This window comes from Melanostigma gelatinosum (assembly GCF_949748355.1).
Source record: "Melanostigma gelatinosum genome assembly, chromosome: 3".
Lineage (NCBI taxonomy): Eukaryota > Metazoa > Chordata > Actinopteri > Perciformes > Zoarcidae > Melanostigma > Melanostigma gelatinosum.
Genome location: NC_136636.1, coordinates 15354820 through 15378423, shown reverse-complemented (window position 1 = coordinate 15378423; position 23604 = coordinate 15354820). Strand labels below are relative to the sequence as shown.

Here is a 23604-nt window from a genome sequence, read left to right as displayed (position 1 = left end):
CTTCCTGCACACGTCAACTTAGATAGAGAGGAGCGGGATGTATTCATGACTTTATTGCATTAAATCACTCATTGCACAAACTCTGTCATATATGTAAAATCATATGTACCCAGTCAATCATTTTCACAAAATGTGACAGCCCCAGCAGCAGATCATTTACGGGTAATACATGAAAGCATCTGCGACAGCAACACATACGGGATATTATGTCAATTTTATTTTACTAATATGTATAAAGGCAAATATACTAAGCTTTTCTACAAGCTTATATTTTGTATCAACACAGGATGTGACGGGTTCGCTGGCCTTTCCACTACACAGTATCTTAGAACAGTGCGTAAAATCGACTACACAGAGTTACATTCTTCTCTGTGTAGTTTAATGCGGTATAGTTTTACTACTCCAGACATGGCTAACATTATTCATATCGAGTGGTACTACTTAGACGATGCTTACCCATAAAGCACAGCTCATGCTACTCACTTACTCAACCTTTTCTTACAACATGCATACAAATCAGACCAATATCTTTCAACAAAACAACTTTCTTAAAGTTGAATCCCCTTTTTTCATGCTCTACAAAGACGCCCCACAAACACTTTGCATGTGCTGAAGAACTCTACAAGCTGCCATTACAACTTAGCTTGATGACGTACAAAGCCATGACGTTCACAAACGGCACCTGTTAAAAAGGTATGAGCTTCTGCGCTTACATAATGGTCCACATCAACGTCAGTTTACCCAGAGCGGATAACTCAAAGTTATTCAAATGTTTACATGTTTCAAGAATAAGTCTGGTGATCAGTTATATTTTTCTTATTGTCAACAAATCCAAAGAAAAGACCAAAAACCATCTGTGTTAGTCCATCCCTCAATACTTTCCATCTTTTTGTTCCTATTAGGTCTCGTATACTGATTCAATTCAATAAGAAATTTAAAAAAAAGCGAAACAACTTCCTTCATCAACTGGGCATTGTAGTTTTTTTGCAAATGTAACCATTTAGGATGATGTGAGCGAATATCTTTTTTAATTATGTTGTCTGCCGACAAATGTGACGAATACATTTTTACCTATGCTGAAAATATGCGCTTCAACATGTATCCATATCTATATTTTATTCTTTGAAAATGTATCTTTTACATTTCATTTTCCCAATCCTTATTTTTAACTTTCATTCTTATTATTGCAATAAGTATTGCAAGTAAGCATTTTAGCACATTGAATACCCCCCCCCCCCCATCTTTGAAGGATAAATAAAAAAGGATCTAGGATCTTGAAATAGTGCATTTGTTGGGAAATATGTTTACGACCTTGATTTGTTGGTGAGTTCTGACGGCAGCAGGATCTTGTATGTGCGACTCACTCTGCAGCGTCCATATTCATTGTAATGAAGTGTATTTGGACAACAATGGAGGTCTTAGAGGAATAGGCCACATCTATAGACTTCGGCTACACAGACCAGTTATTGAGATCAATCCGTTGTTGGTTTGTCTCTTGGAAGAACAAGAAACCGAATATCACCAGACTTTAACTTCCTTTAACTAAAAATGTCCAACTATAGCTTCAGACTGAAAATAACTCAAAACATAAGTTTGCAAACTTCTACCTTTACAATCTGTATTGTAACTTGGAAACCAATGCATACTCTGAGGCAGCAGAAGTATTACTGCAACATATTTATACAGGAGATACAATTTCTCCGGATGGACCCAGGTGAAACTGTTTGGAAATGACTTCTCTTCACTCTTTTACGTATCAGGGATCATCTTAAGAGGGATTCTTCTTCTTCACATACTGCCGCAGGTACTGGATGGCCGACAGCGCACTCACATTTGCTAGCACAGCTAAACAGGATTTCAATAAAGGTCACTTTGAAGAATTGAATGTCAGTTCACTAAGTTATACAGCACTCTTCATGTTCAACACCTAAAGCCCCCGAGGACATTGTGCACAGAAATCTGTGACATCACCTTTCAGGAAGAAGCTGATTGGGGAAGATGTTTCCAGGGGTCTTTAATGTTTGTATTCTAGATGCCAGGTTTTAGTTAAATTAATAGATTTGTGAGTGTAACACAGACTATCATTGCAAGGAGTTCCATACCTGCTTTCCAGGCATCAGCAGCTTCTGGGTCAGAAGATTTTAACACCCAGGAGGCAAAAGCAATGCAGACCAAACACATATCTGACTGCTTCAGTGTGGAGAAGATGCCCTCTCGTCCTGTTAGAGACAAACGCACACAAAAAAGGAGGTTTTATTGAATTGTAGTTTTGCTTTGAGTGTTTGTTACTGTCGTATATGAGAGCGCTCAGACTTACTTGTTGTCTTTATAGTTTCCAAAACTCTCTGCTGTACTGCTAGCTCTCTAGACAGCTGAGAAGGAGTAAAAGAGACTCTTCTCTCAGTTAATGGTGGATCTGCATTCTTGATGGTGATCCTCTCAGCCTCAACTGGAAACACCCAGGCGCCAGATCTCCTGCACCAGATGCTACCTTTGTCCGGGAAGCGAATCTTCCTCATCAAATTGTTCCAACTGTGAAATCCAGTTGTGGGGCAGGATGCTGCTGCCCCACAATCACTGCCCTGGATGAAGGAGTGAGACACGACTCTGAATGGAGAGATGTCGTCCTCCTCCTTGCAGTCTGCACCCAAGAAAACATCGTGAGGATTTGGGAATGTGAGTTCTCTGACGATGGGATGAGAACATGAGAAAATGGGGATGGGTTTCTCCTCGCTGCGCTGGAAATGGTGGAGGGAAGAGAATGACATTCCATGCGTCCAAAGAGGGAAGTCAATCACAGGAGCCACTGAGATGTCCTCTGGCTCATAGATGGTGACACAGCGGAAGTCACTCTTTGTTTCATCCTCTCTGAAAACGCATTGAAACACTTCAGGGCAGAATATTTGATAATGTTCTTCCATAAAAGGTGAAGGTTTAAGTGCTAACAGGCTGTCGTGCACTTTTAAAACCACGTTTTCCTCCAGAGACGGACAGCTGCTGAGAAACAGACTGCTCTCGTCATCACCAAGTAGCAAGTGCAAAGATAAATCCTCTGTGTTGAGAGCTTGTACATTGTGCACGCTTTTGCTTTTTGCTATTTGTCTCGGCCGTGCAAGTTGGCTTGAAATTATAGCATTTGAGTCCTGATCCTCGAAACACTTCCTCGCCAAGTCTTCTGAAGGCACAGGAGTCACCTTTCCTTCAGAGCTTGTGGACTCCTCTTCCTCATGTGCCAAGATAGGAGAGTCTCTCGTGCGTCGTTGTTTTTTGCTTCGAGGGTCAGGTGTGGGGTTCCTACTGGCGCCGAGAAACTGCGAGCACTCTTCTTCAATATCGGAGGTAGAAAACTCACAGCTTGAAGGATCTGGCTTGGATTCATCCGGCTGTGTGAAATAGTCTGAGTCAGCAGTGTCGGATGTGTCCATCAAACCGACATCAGACAAATTACACTCCACAGTGTCATCCAAAGACCTGAGATCATCTATGTTCGGTGTCACGGTTTCTTGTGCTTCCCTGGGAGGGGTCCTTCTACCCATCCTGAGCTGCAAAATGTCATTTATCGTCAATTTTTCCATTTCATCCCAAAAGGCAGAAATGGCGTACACAGGCCGATTGTGGCCCGCAGCTTCGGCATATGTTTCAGGGCTGTCGGCCACAAAGCAAGGTGTTACAGTTAAATCAGGAACGGGGAGTAGACGATCTCCTGAAGAGCAACCAGATGCTGAAAGACTCGTTTCATGTTTGTGGAGTCCGCGTGTATCCGAGGGCAGCATGCTGTGTGTGTCGTTATCACACGTGGCGTTGTCATCTGGCATTTTGTCAACACTCTCGCCGGCAGATGGGAATGTCAGTGTGGGCTGAACATCGGCACTGTCATGACCTTCAGAGTTAGTAGCTGTTACATTGCAAGAGAGAGTGCTATCACAAGAATGCACTTCTCTGTCCCGCGTATCGTCTGCGTCGGTGTTCTCGGTGAGATTGAACAGATTGTTGTTCCCCGTCAGAGATAATGAGCTTTGCAATTGCTGTTGTTCCACGAGAAGTTGCTGCAGTTCCTCTACTGATTCAGCAGCGGACAGATAGCTTTCAGAATCAAAACTGTGAGTGGAGAAGAACTCAACGACGTCAGACTCCACGCTGTCCGACCGCGAAGGGTCTTTGGGTGTAAATGTGTCGTGTGATATTCTGTCTATCGGCTCAATGATATTGTATCTGGGGAAATGAGACATCACCAGTTTTTCTGACAAAAGGTCTTCTTCACCAGAGGTTAAAGACGTTTGTGATGCATCTGAAATGATTCCCGCCTGAGTGCTCTCAGGATCTTCTTCAGCACGTGGATACCCTCCTGATTTTTTCACAGAGTTTTGGTTTTCTGGTGTGACATACTCTGTGTCAGTCCCTCCCTCAAATTCATAATTATCTTTCATTATCTGTAACTTTAAGCCATTTCCAACTGATCTCTCCTGTCCAAGTCGGCACATGTTATTGCTCCTACGAGTTTTTGTTTGTCTTCGTTTTTTTTTCACAGAGGCGGCACGCGGTCGCTGTTGTGCAGGACTGTCATTCACTGTGACGAACCAGCGCTCTTTTTCTCCTCTTAAAGCAACGGCAATCACATCCTCACTCACAGCTCTGTCTGAAGTGTGCGACTCCTTCACATTTATCTCTGCTCGGTTGCAAGAAGGTGGGTCACGTTTGAATTCACGAATGTCACTCTCCATTTGCACATCTCCATCTTCTGTTTTCAGCTCTGCTGGTTCTTCATCTGAATACTGCACACTCGGTTGCTCCGTTTGCAGTGTGGCTGTGGTGTTGTCATCTGTGTCTTCCGTGCTGTGCCCTGTTGTGTTGATGGCGGTTCCTACAGAAAGATCAAGAGACATTTCACATTTTGTTGTAAGATCATCTTCTCCTCCTCCTGTACCACTCTGAATAGTCTGCCCTGATATATACTTTACACAACCTGAGTAGTTCTCTTCCTCCATGCAGCATCCTGCAGCGCTGCTTTCAGCTGCATCACTGTTTGCAGCAAAGTTTCGCTGGGGCCCCTTTTGGCCTGTGCTAAAGACTGAACTTGAGTTTCCTGAATCCTCTGAATCACTGAGATTGGCGCTATCAGGGCAGGCAAGAGGGGGTTGATGCAGACCACACTCCTCACTCTCCTCATAGAAGCTTGTCCAGTCATACTCTGCAATGTGCATGCTGTGATCTAAATCATCCATTTTGATCCTCACATGCTCCTCTATCTGAAAATGAAATACAAATACACAAACAAAAACGATCAGTGTCAGACCGCTGCAGATTCAGGTATTTTGCATGAATAATAATGAAAGTGACTTTATGTAATGTGTAGCAGTACATCCTTGGTTTCACCCCGAACTCATTGTTGAAGTTCCATCAACACATTTGAGTTAAATATCGAGCGGGTCTTTATCTGAAGCTTAACATTGCTTGTAATCAGCTGTCATTAGGAAACTGTTGTGCAGAACGCAAACAAACTGCTGTATTAGTTCAAAGCTTGAGAGTTGAAGACCCCAGAGGGCAGCAAAGCAACACCAGAGTATCCTGGTCACAAGATCCATAACAGACCCCGAAATACTCCGGTCATATGACCTGAAAAAAATTCAGATGTCCAATGTCAGGGCACAACATACTGTATCATCTTAACAAACATACTCAGTGAGGGTCATTGATGCAATGTGATTTATACTGTATGTTGAAATATCATCTTAATTTAAATTACAGCAACTCAAATAACACTCAAATAAGTTTATAGTAGTTTTTCGTGGTGTTGTTTTTCGACAGGGTCAGGTGTGGGGTCATTAGGATCGGCGATAACCCCGCTCAACTGCTCTACGTCAAAGTCGGTAAATGTCTCGTCTTTTACATTGTTGTTACGTCACCAACACAACCAACACAAAGCATATAGCTACACTACATTGTTGTTAATGTGTTTCTGCAGGAGAAAGAAAACCTACCTTTTGCAGAAGGACGAAGTGTCCAGTTTGAAGGTGTTTGTACTTTCTCCCTGCAGGGACATTTCAGCTCTGATGTCCGTCTGTCCTTGCATATGTGTCACCGGGGCCTTGCACTCAGCTGTTATAAATAGAGTAGTATGTCCAGTCACATGCAGCTGCAAACGTCTGTCCCTCTATTACCAGTGGTATGACATTTCAGTACCTTAAAATACAAGCCCTCGTACAGTTATTAGAGGTGAGATCGATACTCAATTCCGTTATTAACGCGATAGCCGTTCAAGGACACATGACACATTTTGGATGGATCATGGATATTTTATAGTGTATTCATTAGACAAATGACAAAATCTGAACTCATGTCAAATCTTTTCGACAAAGTCATGCATACACTATTTATTTGGATTTTTTTTTTTACCCCAATTATAATTAAGTTAATTTTTTATTATCAGACAACTTTTCAGGTCAGTCCCAGTAATCCCAGAGTATTTAACATTGAGCCTTCGTCTCAAATATTACACAAAAAACAACCTCGAAAGCCCTTTGAAATAAGTAACACGATTGCAGATTTTCAAAATGCACCATCAATTTTACGACTTGCTTTGATGTCTTGTTTGCCACTCTGCTACATACTGTAATGTTAACAATCAAGAGAAGTACAGTACGTCAATTGCTGTTGATCTACTCGGAGCCAATCAATAAATTCAATAACCCAACAGGGACATTTTAAATCCTCTCAGTAAACTTCTCATTCTTGTAGAAATATATTCTTGTCTTGCTCACAATGAAGCATTGTTCATTATTAGCAGCAGAAATCACAAGAGATAATAATAAGCTTTATTTGTATCGCACCTTTCATACAAGAAACGCAGCACAAAGTGCTGTCAAATAAAGCCATATAGATATAGAATAAACACAAACAACAACCTTTAGTGGAGGTAATTTGAGACTCAATAAACGTTAACTCATCTGAGGACAGAAGCAAACTCAGAACCTTGCAACTTCCCACCAGACACAAATTCACTACAGGTCTCGATTACCCCAAAATAAGCCGTTTTCAGCCATCTCAGAACATCTTCGCTATGGGTTTAACCTGCAGGTCTCATCTGTGTCCAGGAACAAACAGAAAACACCCAGTGTGGCGCTGTGGGGGTCCTCAGAACACACACTCAACACATTCAAATTGTTAAAATTTGTCTTTGAACAATATGAAAATTTAAGTTAACTCGTGTCGCATACAAAAACAGCAGCGTGAGAGCTCAAATAACCGCACAGAGAGATGGATGGCAATGGAAAGGTGCTTTATTTCTCCAAACATTACATCTTCAGAACATTCTTCATGGCATTAAAACTAGAATATGTACATTGTTACAAAAACAATACATCATTTGTATAAAACAATATGTACATGTCTTCAGCTTACGGCTGTCTGTACAACAGCAGACACATTATGCAAAAAGGGGAATATTCATGGTTGATCGCAGCCTTTTCATCTGGTTCACTTCATGTTGCTTCACATATAATGAAGGAGGAAAGCCTTAGTGTTGTCAAGATATAAAACTAGATGTAATTAAATAGCACGTAGCGAATAAAACTAGGATACTTGTTTTAGAATAGTGTACAGTAAATATAAAGGCCACTGGATATAATTCAAATACCCAATCATTCACCACATGATGACTAAACATTTCCTGGCTGCTTTTAACGCTCATAATGGCACAGTAATCACAGTAATGGCACACAGTAAAATCCATTTTCTTCAGACATTTGGCAAAGGTTAATAGTAGTCAAGAAAATGTCACAATGCAACAATAATGTTGCCATCTGTACAACAAAACAATCTCACTTACACTGAATGGCAACTAGTCGTGTATAAATAAACATTAGCTGATGACCTCAGACAAATAAAGTGCACAAGGATTCAGTCATTTTGAGGTTCTGAGATAAAAAAAAATCGATTGGACTTCAAATCTACTTTATGGAGCAAACATGGCATTTTAAAAAGATGTGTACGATCACAGACCTTCCAGTGAAAACATAATGATTCGGTTGTTGAGAATGACTTCACCTCTTTCATGTTGGACTAGGTCTGTTGTGGATTCATGAAGTATGCAACTCCGATACATGATTTGTTGTACTTGAGTAATACATTCACCTGGCTTAAGCAAACAAAAAAATGCAAATGAAACAATAAAACCAAAAAAAAACAATCAAACAGCACTCTCCCTAAAATATCCCGGCCCACCTGAAGAACTCTACTATTAGACACGTCATTTATTCTGTTGGTCTGACTGTCATCAGTAAAGCTCAGTGCACAGGTACAAAATGTAAATAAATATCACGCATGTAAATATCCTATTTAGCAAACACAGGCTTCCATCAAATGTCACTGGGCCGTCACTTTGTCCCCCACAAACAAATCACTGCCACAATTCATCTTAAAGGAATAGAGGGAAATATGCTCACACACTTTCTTGCAGCGAGTTAGGTGAGAAGATCATCTCGGATCTGTAAAAAACATGGCTATCGCCAGCAGCTGGTTAGCTAAGCTTAGCATAAAGACAGGAAACAGGGGGGGGGGGGGGGGGGGGGGGGGGACAGCTAGCCTCTGTCCAAAGGCAACAAAGTTCACACTGTTACATCTGGTTTGTTTAATGCAAACAAAAAACAAAGCGGAAAAATGACAATTCACCCTTATAGTCCGATAGAGAATTGTGTTTTCGCCACTTTTTTTGTGTTTGTGTGTGGGGTGGTATACGGCTTAAAATAGATAACATGTGTTCATCAGATAAGAGAGTGAATACTTGCATTTCCCTGAATGCCAAACTATTCTTCAACAGACAGGTCGAGTGATCCTGAAGTGCTGCACGAGTGGGAGGAAAACACAAGCCGACACGGGAGGTTTCAAATTTACATGGCAGCACTGAAACTATTTTCCTGTGATGATGAAGTTTTTTCTGTGAAAAAAACAAATGTAATATCAGAGAATGTGTCTAAAAGATTGACAGGTTAGCTGGTGGATACTGCAATAGAACACTCTTATTGTTAATTAGAGAAAAAGGAACAGCCCGTGTGACAAGAATGGAAAAAAAAACTGACATCGTTCCTGAGCGTCCTCTCGTACCTGCGCCGGCCCTCCCACGACTACACATTATAGACCTGCGTGGTGGATGTGGTGGGTACGGTGGCACTATTCAGTGTTGATGTTGCAGAGGGCCGCTCCCTTCTGACATATCTTGGCTTCCTCACTTCAAAGGAAACACAAAACAAAAAGGAACATATAATCACATGTGAGGAAAATCAAGACGAGACATGCACTGGAATCACTCGTCCAGTCTCAATCTTTGAGCTAACTGTTAGCATGTTTCGTGCTTTTAAGCACAACTTCTATGCACCTCTTTTTGTGAACACAAGCCCGTCATCGCTACAACAGCCCTAAAATATGTCAACACTCCTCACCAACGTTGCCTAATACTTCCGTGTACTATTTGACTGCTTTGCATTACACCATCTTATAACCTGTTCCTCGAGGTCAGAGTCACAGCTGAAAAACAGGTAATTTACAGATTAAGACGGGGAAGTCGTCTTACCTGTCGAGGAGGGGATCATGACAGCCTAGTAGGGGGGAACAAAAATACAAATTATTACCATCTATTTGAGACATATTTACAAAGAATGTCTTTGTGCGAAAAGACAACATTGCTGAGGCGACAATAAATACATTCAGTCTCCACACAAGGCCACAAATGTACTGTAGTAGGTGATTACCTGTGAAACTAAGAATAAAATTGACTTACTGTCTCACTCGGTTGGAATATGAAGGCTGTAAAAGTACAAAGAAATTGTTACATTTGGGTTTAACTGACTGAACGTCAAATATGAATCACTGAAGCAGAGGAATAACATTGCGTTTCTATGCTCTCGCAGCACTTGCATGCTTTATTATAATGTGTTTAACGGGTGTGGTGCGTCGATAAAACCCTGCTTTATAATTACAGTGCATCAGAGCTGTGAAGTGCTTACCCTTGTTGCGGCGGTAGAAGATGTTCGGGAGTCGGTTGGAGCGTTTGAGGTAGAAAAAGGAGGCGACAGAGAGGATCAGGAACAGGCTGATCAACAGCGTTCCCAGAAGAAGAGAGGCCGCCACACCCGGCCCTCCTGCTCAAAAACAGCACAAAACAGAAAACAGTGAAGAGAAACGTGCTGATTATCTTCATCATACACAGACTTTTACCCACGGAAAGGGGTAATACTCTATTATCTAACTTAGACAGTAACAAATAATGACCATATTGCAGTCGGTTCCTTCAAACACATTACCTTGAAAATAATTTACAGGTTTTTTTCTCGTAATTTAAACTCATAGAAACATTAAAGCTAAGGCCAAGAAAATTTGTAAATCAGTTATTAATGACTGTGGATTTGATTTCTTACCAATTTTAGGAATGACAGTTGTTACGGTTGTGTGGTTTTTCCTCTCCACTGTGTAGTCTAGCGAGCACACAAAAGGGGAAAATATATATATTTTTTAAATAACGTTCAGTTTTTTTTAATTCTCATTAAAAAACAGATCTCCGTCCTTACTGTAGGTGCAGACTGTTATGTTCTCCAAATCCACAGCTGCTGAGTCACAGAATATGCAAACGGTGTTGCTGTTCTCAAGGACACGCAAGAAGCATCCTGAAGAAATCAAAACAAGAACATACTTCACATTTTTTGCCCTTTGACACCCAGATACCAACAAAGTATTAATTTCACTCAGCGATTTTGGCTCAAGACGAACGAAAGCGAAAGCATTTGCCAAGAATGTTTTCATAAATCAAGAACGAAAGTTCAACTCAAGGATAGAAGTGAACATTAACAAAATAACATGCTTTTTACATTTTCTTACATTGCTTGCTTTATATACTGTATTTATAGTAGATGTCTTGGTTTTCATCAAAATAGAAACACTTTACTAAATTAATCTAGTTTTTTAAAATTGCTAGTTTAAAGTTAACCAAAAACAAAAGATTGTTTTCCTTCTTCATACGTTGCCACGGATAAGAGTAAGCACAGGGACGGGCTGTTCTAGTGCTTGTCACCGTGTCCTTGCAGGCACAAATTCTCTCAAATTCATACTTTCTCTTCTATTAAAAAGTACAGACATTAAACTTGATTCCGCACGACTGCAATGTTTGTACAGTGCGTCACTAATGCTCTGTTCTTGGTAGATTGCCGGTGTAAAGTATTTTAATACGTCAATACTTCACTCCTTATGCCTTTAAAGGAACTCTGAATTCACCAAAGTAATTATACAAGATAAATCGATCAATGGTCGTAGCATTAGCTCGCTCTGGCTAATCTCTAATTGATGACGATAAAATAATAGTGATGTGAAAAAATTCAAAAGGAAACATCCACATTACCTGGTTCACAGTGGGTGTCATTTGAACACGAGTTGTTCACCCTCTGTTTCTCGCCACAACACTCAAGTGAGTTCTGATGTAAAGCCTACAGACAGAACATCATTCACTGATTAACAAATAAGCATAGCCCAGACAAAGCACACATTGGCTCAGTGACATCCATCTTCTACCTTAGTTACAGGTGTCTCGGGTCTGATCAGAATCACAGTTGCAGCAAAGACCAAAAGGAATGACAGAGCCATATTCAACCCTTAAAGAGCAAACAGACCTGAATTAGATACACATCAACGACTTTGACGAGGCACATTGAAGGAGAAATACATTATCACAAGACATTTCACATATTCTGGCTGAGGAGAGGTTAAGCGGAATACTTGTTTGATGTGGATCTGTGATGCAACCAGTGGCACTTATATGACAGCTCGTGGCACTATACTGACACCTATATATTTAGGCCAGCTACATAGATTGACTGCTTCTGACCATTGTGTTACATTTCGGAGCCGATTTCAATGGGCATGTTTATATTCAAGGGTTTTAGATCTATTTGTAGAGGGAACGTTTTTTTCCCAGTTAATTTGAATGTCTAGAGTTGTGCGGTTGTAATCGCTGCTCTGCTCAAGAGTAGAGGGCTTGTTCAGGTTTGCGTGGTGTAAAATAATTCCAGTGTTGTGCTTCGACTAACCGTGCAGTCTCCTCAAAGTAAAGTAAAATAGTGGTTGTATAACATTTGGTAACATTTAAAAAAAATAAACAAATAAATACAAACTAGTCGTGTAATATATTATGAAGTGAAATGTAGTAGTAGATGTAAATTTAGTCTTAGATAGATAATAGATAAATAGTATATAAATAACAGTATAATATAATACAATTGAATAATAATAATAATAATAATAATAATAATAATAATAGAATATATAGGCTGATAAATACAATATATAATGGTATGTATACAGTATTGTGCAATTAGGCAATATATTATCTCAAATAATATATATCAATTTCAAATTAGTCTTGTATCGTTTCTATTATTTTTTCATTATTATTTGTATTTTATAAGCTATCTATCGATCAGGTTCATGTTGAAACTCTGTGCTCCACAGAGGTTCGTGGTTTCATTGGAATCGGATGAGAAATGTAAACACTTTAGTGTAAAAACCGGTATACGGCAGTTGAACTGTCGTGCCAACAAATTGCGGCTCTCAGGAAGTATGGCCCCGCCCGCTCGACGGGTGCCGAACGAGGTCCTCCTGCTCGCCGCTGTCCTGACACCTGCCTGACGCTCGCTACAGGCTTGCCATTGCGGAGCCAGTGCTACAAGGAGGATCTCCCTGTGAACTCTGAGCACAATCCATTGTTTTCACTCAAGTAGAAATCAACCAAATCCTTAAGAATTGTTACTTAAAAGCGTTAACATTCAGCAACATGCCTCGGAAAATGGCATGAAAAACGTGCTAACGTCAGTCGAGTAATGCAGGATACAACCAAGGTGTTTAGCTCGCTAGCACCTGTCACTGGGGTGAAGTTAAATCGTGTTTGTGTCAGCGTTATAGAGGCAGATTTGCTAATCCATTTAAATCTGTTCAACAGTATTGGGTATGTTTACAATGACAGACTCATAACAAAAAGTTAACTCACCAGCCAGGCACCAGGCTTTGGGCAGACCAGACTCCTAGGTGTGGTTTAAGCGACGTCAGGTCCGCTGCAGAGGTATTTTCAGAAAGTCACCTGTAGTTTTGGCAGATTTGTCCTCCACACGCCTCCGTAGTTCAACCACCGATATTCATACAGTGCGTAGCTCATAGCTACCTGATTTCAATTCATTTAGCACGGACACTTCCGGGTGCAATTTTCAAAATAAAACCGTGTGACAGTGTTCATGCTTCATTATCGTAGGACTATGTCTGCATAGTATACATGAAATAAATGAATACAAATACAATATTTATAAAAATATACTATTACTGCTACTACTGCTGATAATAATGAATATAATAACAATAATATTAATAACATCATATAATATCATCGTTATTAGTTAAAAATAGCAACTCATGAAAGGATCACCACAGTCATTCCATTAATTTGCGGTAATACTGGAACCCGTTATAAAAAGATAAACAATAATAGTTACATCTGGTGTGTCAAAAAAGGCCCACTGAGGACAAAATCGATTTACAATAAAACTTTCTCAATCCCGTTCACAAAATATTTTTTAATACAATGTTGTGAAATGAATTGAATGCATGTTTCTGAAATTGATGTCACGGCAACTTGATTGAATTTGAATATCATTGAAATTAAAGGATAACTGTGAATTACAATATTTTTTAATGAATTGTCTTTTTTGTTGTTGATTTGGCTAAATATGCTGAAGAGGTTCTGGCTAATACTTCCATTCAGATCATTTTTACTCACAATGTACTCTTTGGGAAGCCTATTATATGATACATAATACAACATTAAAACCATTCAACACGTCTTGGCAAGAAAAGGCACAGGTGCAATTAATAACAATAATTATGGCTCCATTACATTGCCAGTTAGCCTGCATGCTTGTTGGGTTAGTGTCACTGCACCTAAATGAAATGCAGCCAATAAATCATTGTATTGGCCAGATTAACCTGTTACAGGGCCCCGCAAACACTGTTTTTAAACTATTGGGCCCCTACTGACACCACACCTAGTCCATATGTGCATTGTATATGTACCCTTTTGTTAAGCTCCCATTAGATCAAATTACACGCAGCATTACTATGATACTATAAGTTTAATTAATTATAATTTAATTAAACTATAGGGCCTGGCTTAGTTGATATCCAATCAGAGTCAGAACTGTTTAATTGCCAAAGTATGTTGCACATACAAAGAATTTGTCTGGGTGGATGGTGCATAACATTAAACAATCAACACAGTGCAAAATACAAGACATGATTTAAAAATAGAAACATATTGAAATTTACAATAAAATATAAAACTATAGTAACTAAACAAATAAATAAGAGTATCTTAAAACAAGTATATTATTAAAGTGTCAAGTGTATATTAATTGGGAAAGGAATGCAAGGGTGTTTAAGAAGAAAATGTCCTGGGGGTGTAAGTGTAAGAGTCAGTGTAGGTCTCTGGCTTTGTTAATGTCCAACTGAAGACGGGATGAAACTGTATACAATACACATCCAGTTAAAGACAGTATTTAGCGCTTTTGGGGGCCCTCAGTCTATGGGGCCCTCTGGATTATCAGATGAACTATCGAGCATTGATAGTAAACATTTATTTGTTGAATTAGCGACAATAATGTACCACTTCATCTAGGGCTGGGCGATAAATCGATTTAATCGATTAATTCGAATGTGTGCTTTAAGGCGATGTGTTTTATTGAAAATCGAGAAAATCGCCCCCACCCCTTTTTCCCGTAGTAGAGTGCGCGCGCATTGTTTACAAACTAAAACAATGGCGGCCAGCAGCTTCACTGCTGCCGCCGCCACCTCACAAAAACAACCCAGCATTTTGGAGACATTCACCAACTGTACTCCGCATGAGAAGAAGAGTGCCCGGTGGAAAGCCATCACGGATGCAGTCGCGATGTATATCGCAAAATATATGGTGCCCATATACACCGTGGAAAAGCCGGGGTTTATTCACCGTCTCAAAGCTTTGGACCCCAGGTACGTGCTACCAAGCCGTAAACATTTTTCTGACGTTGCCTTGCCTCGGCTGTACAATAGTACACGCCAAAGGATCTCTGCGGAGCTGGAGGGGATGTCATTCTACTCCGCAACAACTGACCTGTGGTCCAGCAGGTTGACCCAGACACCGATCCACTTGACTGGTGGAAGCGTCACCAACTTAACTTTCCAAGGCTAAGTACTTTAGCAAAGAAATACCTCTCTGTGCCAGCTACAAGTGCCCCCTCTGAGAGGCTTTTCAGTGTGTGGGGGGGGGCATTGTTACATGCCACCGTGCATGCCTGAAGCCAGAGGTAGTAGACAGGCTTGTCTTCCTGGCAAAAAATATTTAGAAAAAACATGCACTACTGTTTAATACTGTTGGTTATGTTGTGAATGCACTTGATTTTGTTTACATGCACTTATTTACTGTGCAAAATATGTTATGTTGATGTTAGATCAGATGTTGCACTTTTGAAAATGTGAATGTTAAAGGGTCATATACATTTTATTTCATGCTGTGTTTGTATCAGTGTATTCAGTTAGAAAAGCTTACTGTAAAAAGTTACATTTGCACAGTTGTTTACAATGGAAGGCTACTATTTAATGCCATTTAATGTTATGTTTAATTTAATTTTATATTTAAATGATTCAGGCAAACAAAAGAGTGACCAAATACTTTTTGTATACTACAGGCACCTTTCTACAATGTTCAGGTTTTGTTTGCACTTTATTTTTATCAACCTACTTGGGAAAATCATCACAAAATAAAAGAAAAAATTGTTTTCAACAGCTTCTGTCATCTGCAAAAAATTTTGGGGGAAAAAAATCGATTTAAATCGTGAATCGGATTTTTTGTAAAAAAATCGGAGATTTTTTTTTTAGGCCATATCGCCCAGCCCTAACTTCATCATTTTCTTATATCATGAATTGTTTCTACCAGTATGTGGTAAACCAAAGGACACTTTTCTACAATACAGTTGCTAACTAACTAATAAACTAATTTTTCCGAGGGACCCTGAATGTAGCCTCGCTGTTGAAGGAGAAGGTCACATGGCAGGAGATTTAAATCCTCGCGAGGTTACTCTCCGTTGTCAATCTCCCACTCGTCATCGACACGGTCTCTGCGGAATGTGAGTCAATTAAAAATATAGTTTAGTGTGTATAGCGTATTTAATCCTTAAAGTATTTGTATTTAATCCACGACAACCACTGCACACAACGAGATTTAAGATGAATAGCAAAGTTGATTTTGTGACCAGATTTTCTAAATTTATATCGACTCCATTGTATTTAAAGTTCGCTAACGTTAACGTCAGCTAGTGAAGCATTTTCTAGATTAGCGTCAATGCTAACAAACGCTAGCTCGCACATTGAATTATGCCCGAAGACATAGCCAGCTACAATTACTACTAACTTGTTGTCTTTACAGGTACTCAAACGCAATGAATCATACGAGGAACATAGAGGAGATCCTGAGCATCCCAACTGGAAACAGGTAGTTAAGTTAACCTTGAGTGTGCTACTTAACTATGACTCCTATTAGCTGTTTAGGTCACTTATCTGTGAACAATGTTATATGAAGCTGTGAATCATAGTTTGATTCAGAAAAACACTGTAATCAAGCCCTACATTTGTAGAGCAATACTTTACGTAAAACACACAGTGTGTTTTTACCTGATTTATACAAACACTTTCTCTGTTTTGCTGCACAAAGAAATTGTTGTTTTTGTGTTTTTCTTTCCTCCTCAAACCTTGTGGGGATAAAACAATCCACAGAAATGGGGCTACCAGCGGCTACTCCAGTTTCACAGACTCTCAGTTGTTCTTTGGGTCTCAGTTTTGGCCTGAAAACTCTCAAGGCCTGTCTCAAGATATGAGTTTGTCATCCAGGACCTCCCAACAAAGTTCACAAGAGGTGAGGTTTATCAACTCAATTCTACAAGTGGCAGTAATATGTGTGAGTATTTTTCATCTGTAGTCCCAAGACTTATACCTGGTGTAATATTTATGCCAGGTGCAGTAATGGGTCGAAGCTGATGGTATATTTACAGATGTGTTGTACTGAGAGAAAAGTAAACAAGATGTTTACCTTTTTGTGCTTTTCAATTTAGTAACTTTATGCATAAAAATATGAATATACTTTTTAATAAAAGAGAATTTGTGTGTGCAGTATGGAAGTATATACGTGGAAACAATAGACATTTATATAGTATCAGAGATTGTTATATTGCTTGTTAGTAACAAGCAAATGTATAGTGCATTCCACATTATTGTGAAACTCTTTAGTCCACTTAACACATGCCATCATATGAAAAGATTGACCCACTGTATAGGACCACGAGTGCATAGTTTTATTAATCATCTCTCAGATTATGTGAACATTAGTTATGTCTTGTGTCTACAGCTCTTAACTTCATTTTACTTTGTTTAATTTAGGGAAGTGACCCAAAGTTTTTGAGCAGTTATCACACTAAACCGTTCCTGTTTGGAGACTTAAAGGACAAGAGCAAAACTTCTGGAATACTGGATACATTTGAAGAGGCGAAGAAAAGGGCAAAAGAGAAAACGGATGGGTGTGACTTAAACATGCTACTCACTGTGAATTTACACGATTATAAAAGAAGTCGGACTAATCACTTCTGACATTTTAATATCTGTCCTTTGCTTTAACAGTGATATTTTAGCCAAAGAAAGTACTCATTTTCGAGAAACACTCAACAATGTAAGTGATGATAAGCATCCATTCTGTTGCCTTTTCGATTTTGCGGTTCCTTTTTTGTAGATTAAAAGAAACACTGCCATTTTTTTCAGATCCAACAACTGGTCACTGGCACAGAGAGAAACACTGCTGTGTGTCAAACGGTCCTTCACAAATTTGACAACTTTGCATCAACATGTAAGTTTCCTAATTTTTTTAAATGTATTTTTTGTTGGAATGGTTGAACTTCCAGTTGCTCTCTGCATTCTGTAAAGAAAGGCCAAGCGCAAACATGTATTATTGCCAGTAGATGGTGCTCTTGGCACAATAATTAAACATTGGTCACCCATCATTTCATCTCATTTGGACATTATATATATACTGTTCCATACTTTTTTTAAATTGTATTGAGCAGATTTCTGTCTTTTTGTTCATTCATCCCAGTACAAAATAGTTTCAGCAGTCTCCAGAGTGACATTTCTCTGCAGTTTGAGACTTTACTGGCTAAAGTGAACTCTCAGAAAGAGATGTTAACTGAATTGGGGGAGACTGCGCAAAAGGTTTGTAGCATTTGGACAAGATTGCTGAAGTTTCAGTTGGCTCAAAGTAGATTTTGGTGGTGAATAAATGTTGTCGATAAAACTTATTTTTTACCATTTAGTGTGGGGACACCACAGCAGAACTGGGTTCAAATCTGCAAAGCTTAAAGAGTACTGTGGAGAGTCTGAGAGAGGAGCAGGAGAGAGAACGGAACATGCTGGAAGAGGCTCTGAAGCTGCTCAGCACCTTCGTCTCAGAGCACTCAGCCAAAGCCAGCCCCAAGAGAGTGACGGACAATGCCAGCCAGACGTCACCAGAGCTGGAGCAGCCGCTCTCCACCATCCTGCAAAACGACAAGCTGGAAGGCATGCAGCTTAGACGCAAGTCGCACAACACTGAACACACGAAGGCCGAAGTTCCCCCTCAGCATCCCAGCGACGTCATAAAGAAGAAATTCACTCCGAGAGGCCACAAAAAGCGCAAAAAGAGACCGTTGGTGCTCTCACAAAGGAGTAAGTGCACTGTGACGAAGGAAAACCGTGACCCTCTCATGAACTGTGACAAACAACAAAATGCTTCAGCATCTCTCTGTGAGCGTCGGGATCTGAACATGTTAACCAGCCAGCAGAGTCTCAACCCAGACTGTCCTAAAAGATCCACAGCTGAAGGATGTTTCATCACCCCTCTCAGCTGCTGGTCTCAGGACAGCAACAGCTCCGTGTGCCTCGCAGGAATCGAATCCATTTTAGAGACTCTCTCATCGGAGTCCGAGAGAGGGACCCCAGTGAAACATGAAAGCCTCTGGCAGTTGTTTGACAAGGACTGTTATTCAGCCTTTTAGCGGATGAGTGAAGGATTCAAGAGTGACTCATCTGTGCTCCTATGTTTGGAGTAAAAGTCAGAAAGGTTCATTGTGTTATTTGTCATTACTTATGACTTCTGTTATAATAGTTGTAGAGATATTCTGTTTCTTGAAGAATGAAAACATTGATAAATATTGTCTTATACTTATGTTGGAGGGGTCTAAAAGGTACTCATGATAAGTACCTTTAGCACAGACTCACACACATAAAATAACATATTTAAAGTCATCCAGCTGACTAAAATACATATTGTTTACTAAACTGTCTGCTTATTTATTTATATTTATTTATTCTGTACTTATACTGTTGATGTGACAAAATAAACAAAGAATTGTCTGTTTCAAATAAACACTCATGCTCCATAAATGTTAAGGTGCAGGAAAACATTTTATTATGCTTTAGCAAGCATTCCACAAAAAGAACAATTGATTGATACAAGAAATATTCAATTTGGTATTCTGTCAATTTAATTTATTACAAATCGTATTTACACTGCAGTAGATGGATCAAATACTTTTCATCTTGGTATAATTTGTATCAAAGTCCATACTTATAATTGGAGCTACATTATCATTTAAAGTGCAAACAATTAGTTTTGTTAATTTACTATGAAATGTTAAATTGTCAAATTTATTCACATTTTCTGAGAAGCCATGTCTTCAGTTTCTTTCGTTTGAGAAGCTGGACTCAGACGTTCAGTGTTTTTGCTTGAAATATGACACACAATTATTCCGATTCATTTTGTCAACAGACTTATCGTTGAAGCTCTAATTATAACAAAAATGTATGTCTGGTTAATTTCACAAGGAATAATGTCCTGGTGTTGCTGATAATAATGTGCCAAACAGCTGCAGGATTCCGGTGATCAATCTCTGCAGATGCTTAAGATTTAAAATAACAAACACTTTATTTACAAGTTTTTCTGTTCTCATTGACAAGAGAATCTCTCATAACAACGTGCAAATCACTGACCGCAGATCCTCTTTCATGTTGGGGAGTAAAACTTTCTGCTTGAAAAAAAAACAATGCCTTTGGCCCAGCAATAAGTGCTTTAATAATTAATAATTATTTTCCTTCGCTAATTCTCCTACACAGACTTTGACTTGCTCTGACAGGGGTGTCACTGTTTAACCAAGTCTGCCGGTGGGGACATGAGTCCCCTTGGGTTGAGATTTGCCACTAAACAGACGTCATAGTTGTTGTGCATCAGAGCTTGCCGAGCCACCACAGTCCACCGGTTCTCCCATGGGTCCAGCTCCAAAATATCTTTCGTTATGTCATGATGACGATCTAAAGGTTGTTAAGAAACAGAATGGGTAATGTAGTCTTCATTCATTGAATATGATTAGATATGTCTGTTCTTTCATTACCTGCTCCTTTGTAGTATCCACACACGTAGATCTTGCCTCCCACCACTCCTGCGTTTGAGGCGTTGGTGCGCAGTGAGAGTTGTGGAGATGGGAGAGGCGGTCCATCCCTCCAATAATTTCCATCTGGGTTGTAGATCTCTACAGCATCGAGGCAGCGGCGTGATTGTCCACGATCCAAACCCTCACATCCAATACCCCCTGCAAAATAGTTTGTTTTGTCACCAAAAATAATCCCTTTGAAAACGTATGTAACTAAGAATTGTTACAGTAATCAATGCAGCTTAATTTATGTCACAATATATGCATTCCAAGAGAGATTTAAAAGATTACAACAAAACAATATCACCCATCACGAATATTTCTCCATTGTGTACAACAGCACTGCAGCGGTACTTTGAGAGCTTCATGGGACCGAGCTCTGTCCACTTATTTCTGTTTGGATCGTACTCCAGGAGGCGGTTACTGAGACGGTCTGGCTCATCATCCATCCGGTATGACTGCATGGTTGAAGGGGAGGGAGGGGGTGATGGAGCAGAACAGGTGCAGTTAGAGAGGAGTCGCACGCAGACACCGAGCTTATGTCAAATGTGTTCAAGTCTGAATCTTTATCTTTCACAGTCATTTCTAAAAAGTTAACACGTGTAAATATGTTTTGACATCACCTGTGGAGTTCGACCACCCATCACATAAAGGCGATCTTTCATCCTGACCACGCTGTGATAGGCTAACGGTATAGGCAGGGGTGCTACACTGCGCCAGGGTCCTCCTTGCAGAGACCATCGCTCGACACAGTTGGTGATGAGAAACTGGTTCTTCAGCTTCATCTGCCCACCCAGCAGGTACAGAGTGTCACCCAGGGACCCCAGAGCGTATGAATCACGGTACTCGGCTGACGTCAGGCACTCCCAGCTTCCTTGGGCCTCTACTTTGTACCTGGCAACCCAAGATAACAATCAGTGCCACCTGTGTGCGTGCAAATACAGAGTTATCAAGTGTGTCACCTAATATCTGACCTGTAAATCTTCACATTCATGTCCTCCTGTCGGGCCATTCTTCGTGCGCCTACCTCTCCTGCCACTATGATGTCATTTCTTTCAGTTACAACCCCGGCACACACATACCCCAGAGCCTCTGCATAGCGAGGTGAAGTGATGTAGTAGATTCGGCCTGTGGATGGGGCATAGCAAAAGCTGCGCTCAGTGTAGTTGCCGTATCTTGTCCTGATCCCGCCGCTGTCGTTTCCAACACAGAGCAGCAGATCTGTGGTCTCCATGCCGTAACGCAGCTTTAGTTTACGTGGTGCAGCTGAAGGATGCATCGCTGTGACCTCCAAGGCTTGATTGAGAATCTCTAGACATTCAGCATCTGCCAGCAGCGCCGTGTTCCTCTTCATTGCCTCTCTTAAATAGTCAGCATTTATCAGTGGCAGACGGACTTTCCTCAGGAGCTCTGGAAGGTGCAGATTACGGACCTCTCCATCCATCAGAGTGGTGTGTTTGACCCAGCGCAGGACAACATCCAGGATGGTCTCTTCTTGTGAAACATTGAGGTCGTCGGAAGTCAGGAGCTTTCCCAGCTGATGGGCCTCCAGCTCAAGGACCTCCTCATTTTGGCAGACTTGGTCAAAGTGCTGCCGCAGGTAGCGCTGAGCATGGTCAGCCAGTTCCTCCGCACCGAGGTCACGGGCAAAGTAATACACACCAAGGCAGTTGGAGGCGTCCATGTTCTCGGTCATGTGCAGCTGGCAGCGAGTGAAGACGGCATCCATCTGCAGGAGAAAAGCTGCAATAGAGATGCCTTGTACATTGGCATTAGTGAGCGGAAGATCGGAGCAGTACATATAGTTCAAGAGGAGGGCCAGGCTGTCTGCAGGGGTGTCACGCAAGAATATTTCTCTGTTGCTGCACTCACGCAGCCCGCATGTGAACATTACACGGAAGTACGGGCTGAAGGCGGACAGAACGACCCGATGGCATGGAAAGCTGATGCCCTCGGCAACCAGCACCACATCTGTCAGATGCTCACCCTCCCTCATCTTCCCCAGCTGGTCGAGCAGCACCAGCCCATGTTTGGCCGTGAAATCCATTTTCCCTCAACTGTTTTCGAAACAATATTTTAAAAGTTACAGGACGTTGTCTCTGGAAAAACAAAGGAAAAAAGCAGAAACAAATGCATAGCAGCCATCAATATATCAGACAGCAGTTTAATAATCACATGCTGGTGTGAAATGTATACCGGTACTTGTAATGCTATAACTGCTCGTCAAATCAACTCTTTATTTATGGTCATTTGGTCATCTTGGTACTCTGACAATGAAAATGTAGATAAAATAATTAAGTAATTATTGTATTACTTGATTAACCATAAGAAATCAATGTAACAATACAAAGATTCCATGAAAGCATATTAAGTAATACAATACCACATCCTAGTGGCTTAAGTAATGGCAAACCTGTAAACATATTTCCATGAACTTATGTAATCTGAATATCTAATTAGCTTTCGATATAACAAATACTACCAAAATTCACCATTGTCCAAATAACATGTCTCATAAGTTAGCACTACATCTGCTCACATCATAAAGCATTCACTTGTAAAATGCCTTACCATAGTCTCCAGCTCCTCTGCTCTCTTTGGTCTAAAAAGACAAGTAAATATCCATGTTTTTCATGTGCTGTTGATGTTGCCTAATGTATCAGTCAGGGGGGTTAGCGACGGTCTGAGCTCTGGCAGGAGACAAAGATATGTACCCCCTACACTGTTGTGGCCCTCTGAGCTGCGAACCCAAAATAGACACGGTTGAGGCGGACAGCAAGTAGGTCATGAAGGGTTTGAGTGACCAGGAGAGTGTTTGTTTTTAAGCCATGACAGTGACAAATATTGTGAATCATTTTGACATTCCTCATTTGACTCATTGGCATTATGTTGCACTGTGTTATTAAAGTAATTCTTTGTTCCACTTAGTTTGCCTCGGTCACGTGCGTGCAGCTCTGGAATGACTGAAATGACACATTGCTCCTCGCTCGGATTCAGATTTCATGATGGCACTTTCTTAAAGGCCCAGTGTACTGTATGC

The 23604-nt window shown here is 40.5% G+C and overlaps 4 protein-coding genes across 5 annotated transcripts; 1 reads left to right on the top strand and 3 right to left on the bottom strand.

Annotated features, from left to right (window-relative positions):
• Window positions 1–26: 26 nt before the first annotated feature.
• On the bottom strand, window positions 27–6050 carry perm1b (PPARGC1 and ESRR induced regulator, muscle 1b). The gene is made up of 5 exons (XM_079265439.1): window positions 5979–6050; window positions 4964–5246; window positions 2318–4861; window positions 2103–2219; window positions 27–1845 (listed from the first exon to the last, which is right to left on the bottom strand). The coding sequence occupies exons 2-5, from the start codon at window positions 5220–5222 to the stop codon at window positions 1769–1771; spliced, it is 2997 nt and encodes a 998-aa protein (XP_079121565.1). The 5' UTR covers window positions 5223–5246; window positions 5979–6050; the 3' UTR covers window positions 27–1768.
• Window positions 6051–8955: 2905 nt separating this feature from the next.
• cUnh1orf159 (chromosome Un C1orf159 homolog) lies at window positions 8956–10266 on the bottom strand (the record flags this gene model as incomplete). The annotated part of the gene is made up of 5 exons (XM_079266103.1): window positions 8956–9223; window positions 9566–9590; window positions 9773–9798; window positions 9999–10133; window positions 10242–10266. 5 exons carry the CDS (start codon window positions 10264–10266, stop codon window positions 9120–9122), a joined length of 315 nt encoding a protein of 104 aa, XP_079122229.1. The 3' UTR covers window positions 8956–9119.
• Window positions 10267–15274: 5008 nt separating this feature from the next.
• Window positions 15275–19493, top strand: ccdc36 (coiled-coil domain containing 36). 2 transcript variants are annotated; one of them, XM_079265302.1, is made up of 8 exons: window positions 15275–16184; window positions 16484–16549; window positions 16831–16974; window positions 17496–17627; window positions 17728–17776; window positions 17866–17950; window positions 18197–18312; window positions 18414–19493. In XM_079265302.1, the coding sequence occupies exons 1-8, from the start codon at window positions 16105–16107 to the stop codon at window positions 19131–19133; spliced, it is 1392 nt and encodes a 463-aa protein (XP_079121428.1). In that variant the 5' UTR covers window positions 15275–16104; the 3' UTR covers window positions 19134–19493. The 2 variants fall into 2 exon arrangements, with proteins under 2 accessions (XP_079121428.1, XP_079121427.1); XM_079265301.1 differs by having other exon boundaries at window positions 15279–16184; window positions 16831–16969; window positions 17491–17627.
• A 41-nt stretch (window positions 19494–19534) lies between these two features.
• Window positions 19535–23253, bottom strand: kbtbd12 (kelch repeat and BTB (POZ) domain containing 12). The gene is made up of 6 exons (XM_079265469.1): window positions 23136–23253; window positions 21539–22663; window positions 21188–21458; window positions 20872–21022; window positions 20526–20723; window positions 19535–20445 (listed from the first exon to the last, which is right to left on the bottom strand). Exons 2-6 carry the CDS (start codon window positions 22609–22611, stop codon window positions 20276–20278), a joined length of 1863 nt encoding a protein of 620 aa, XP_079121595.1. The 5' UTR covers window positions 22612–22663; window positions 23136–23253; the 3' UTR covers window positions 19535–20275.
• Between the last annotated feature and the right edge of the window lie 351 nt (window positions 23254–23604).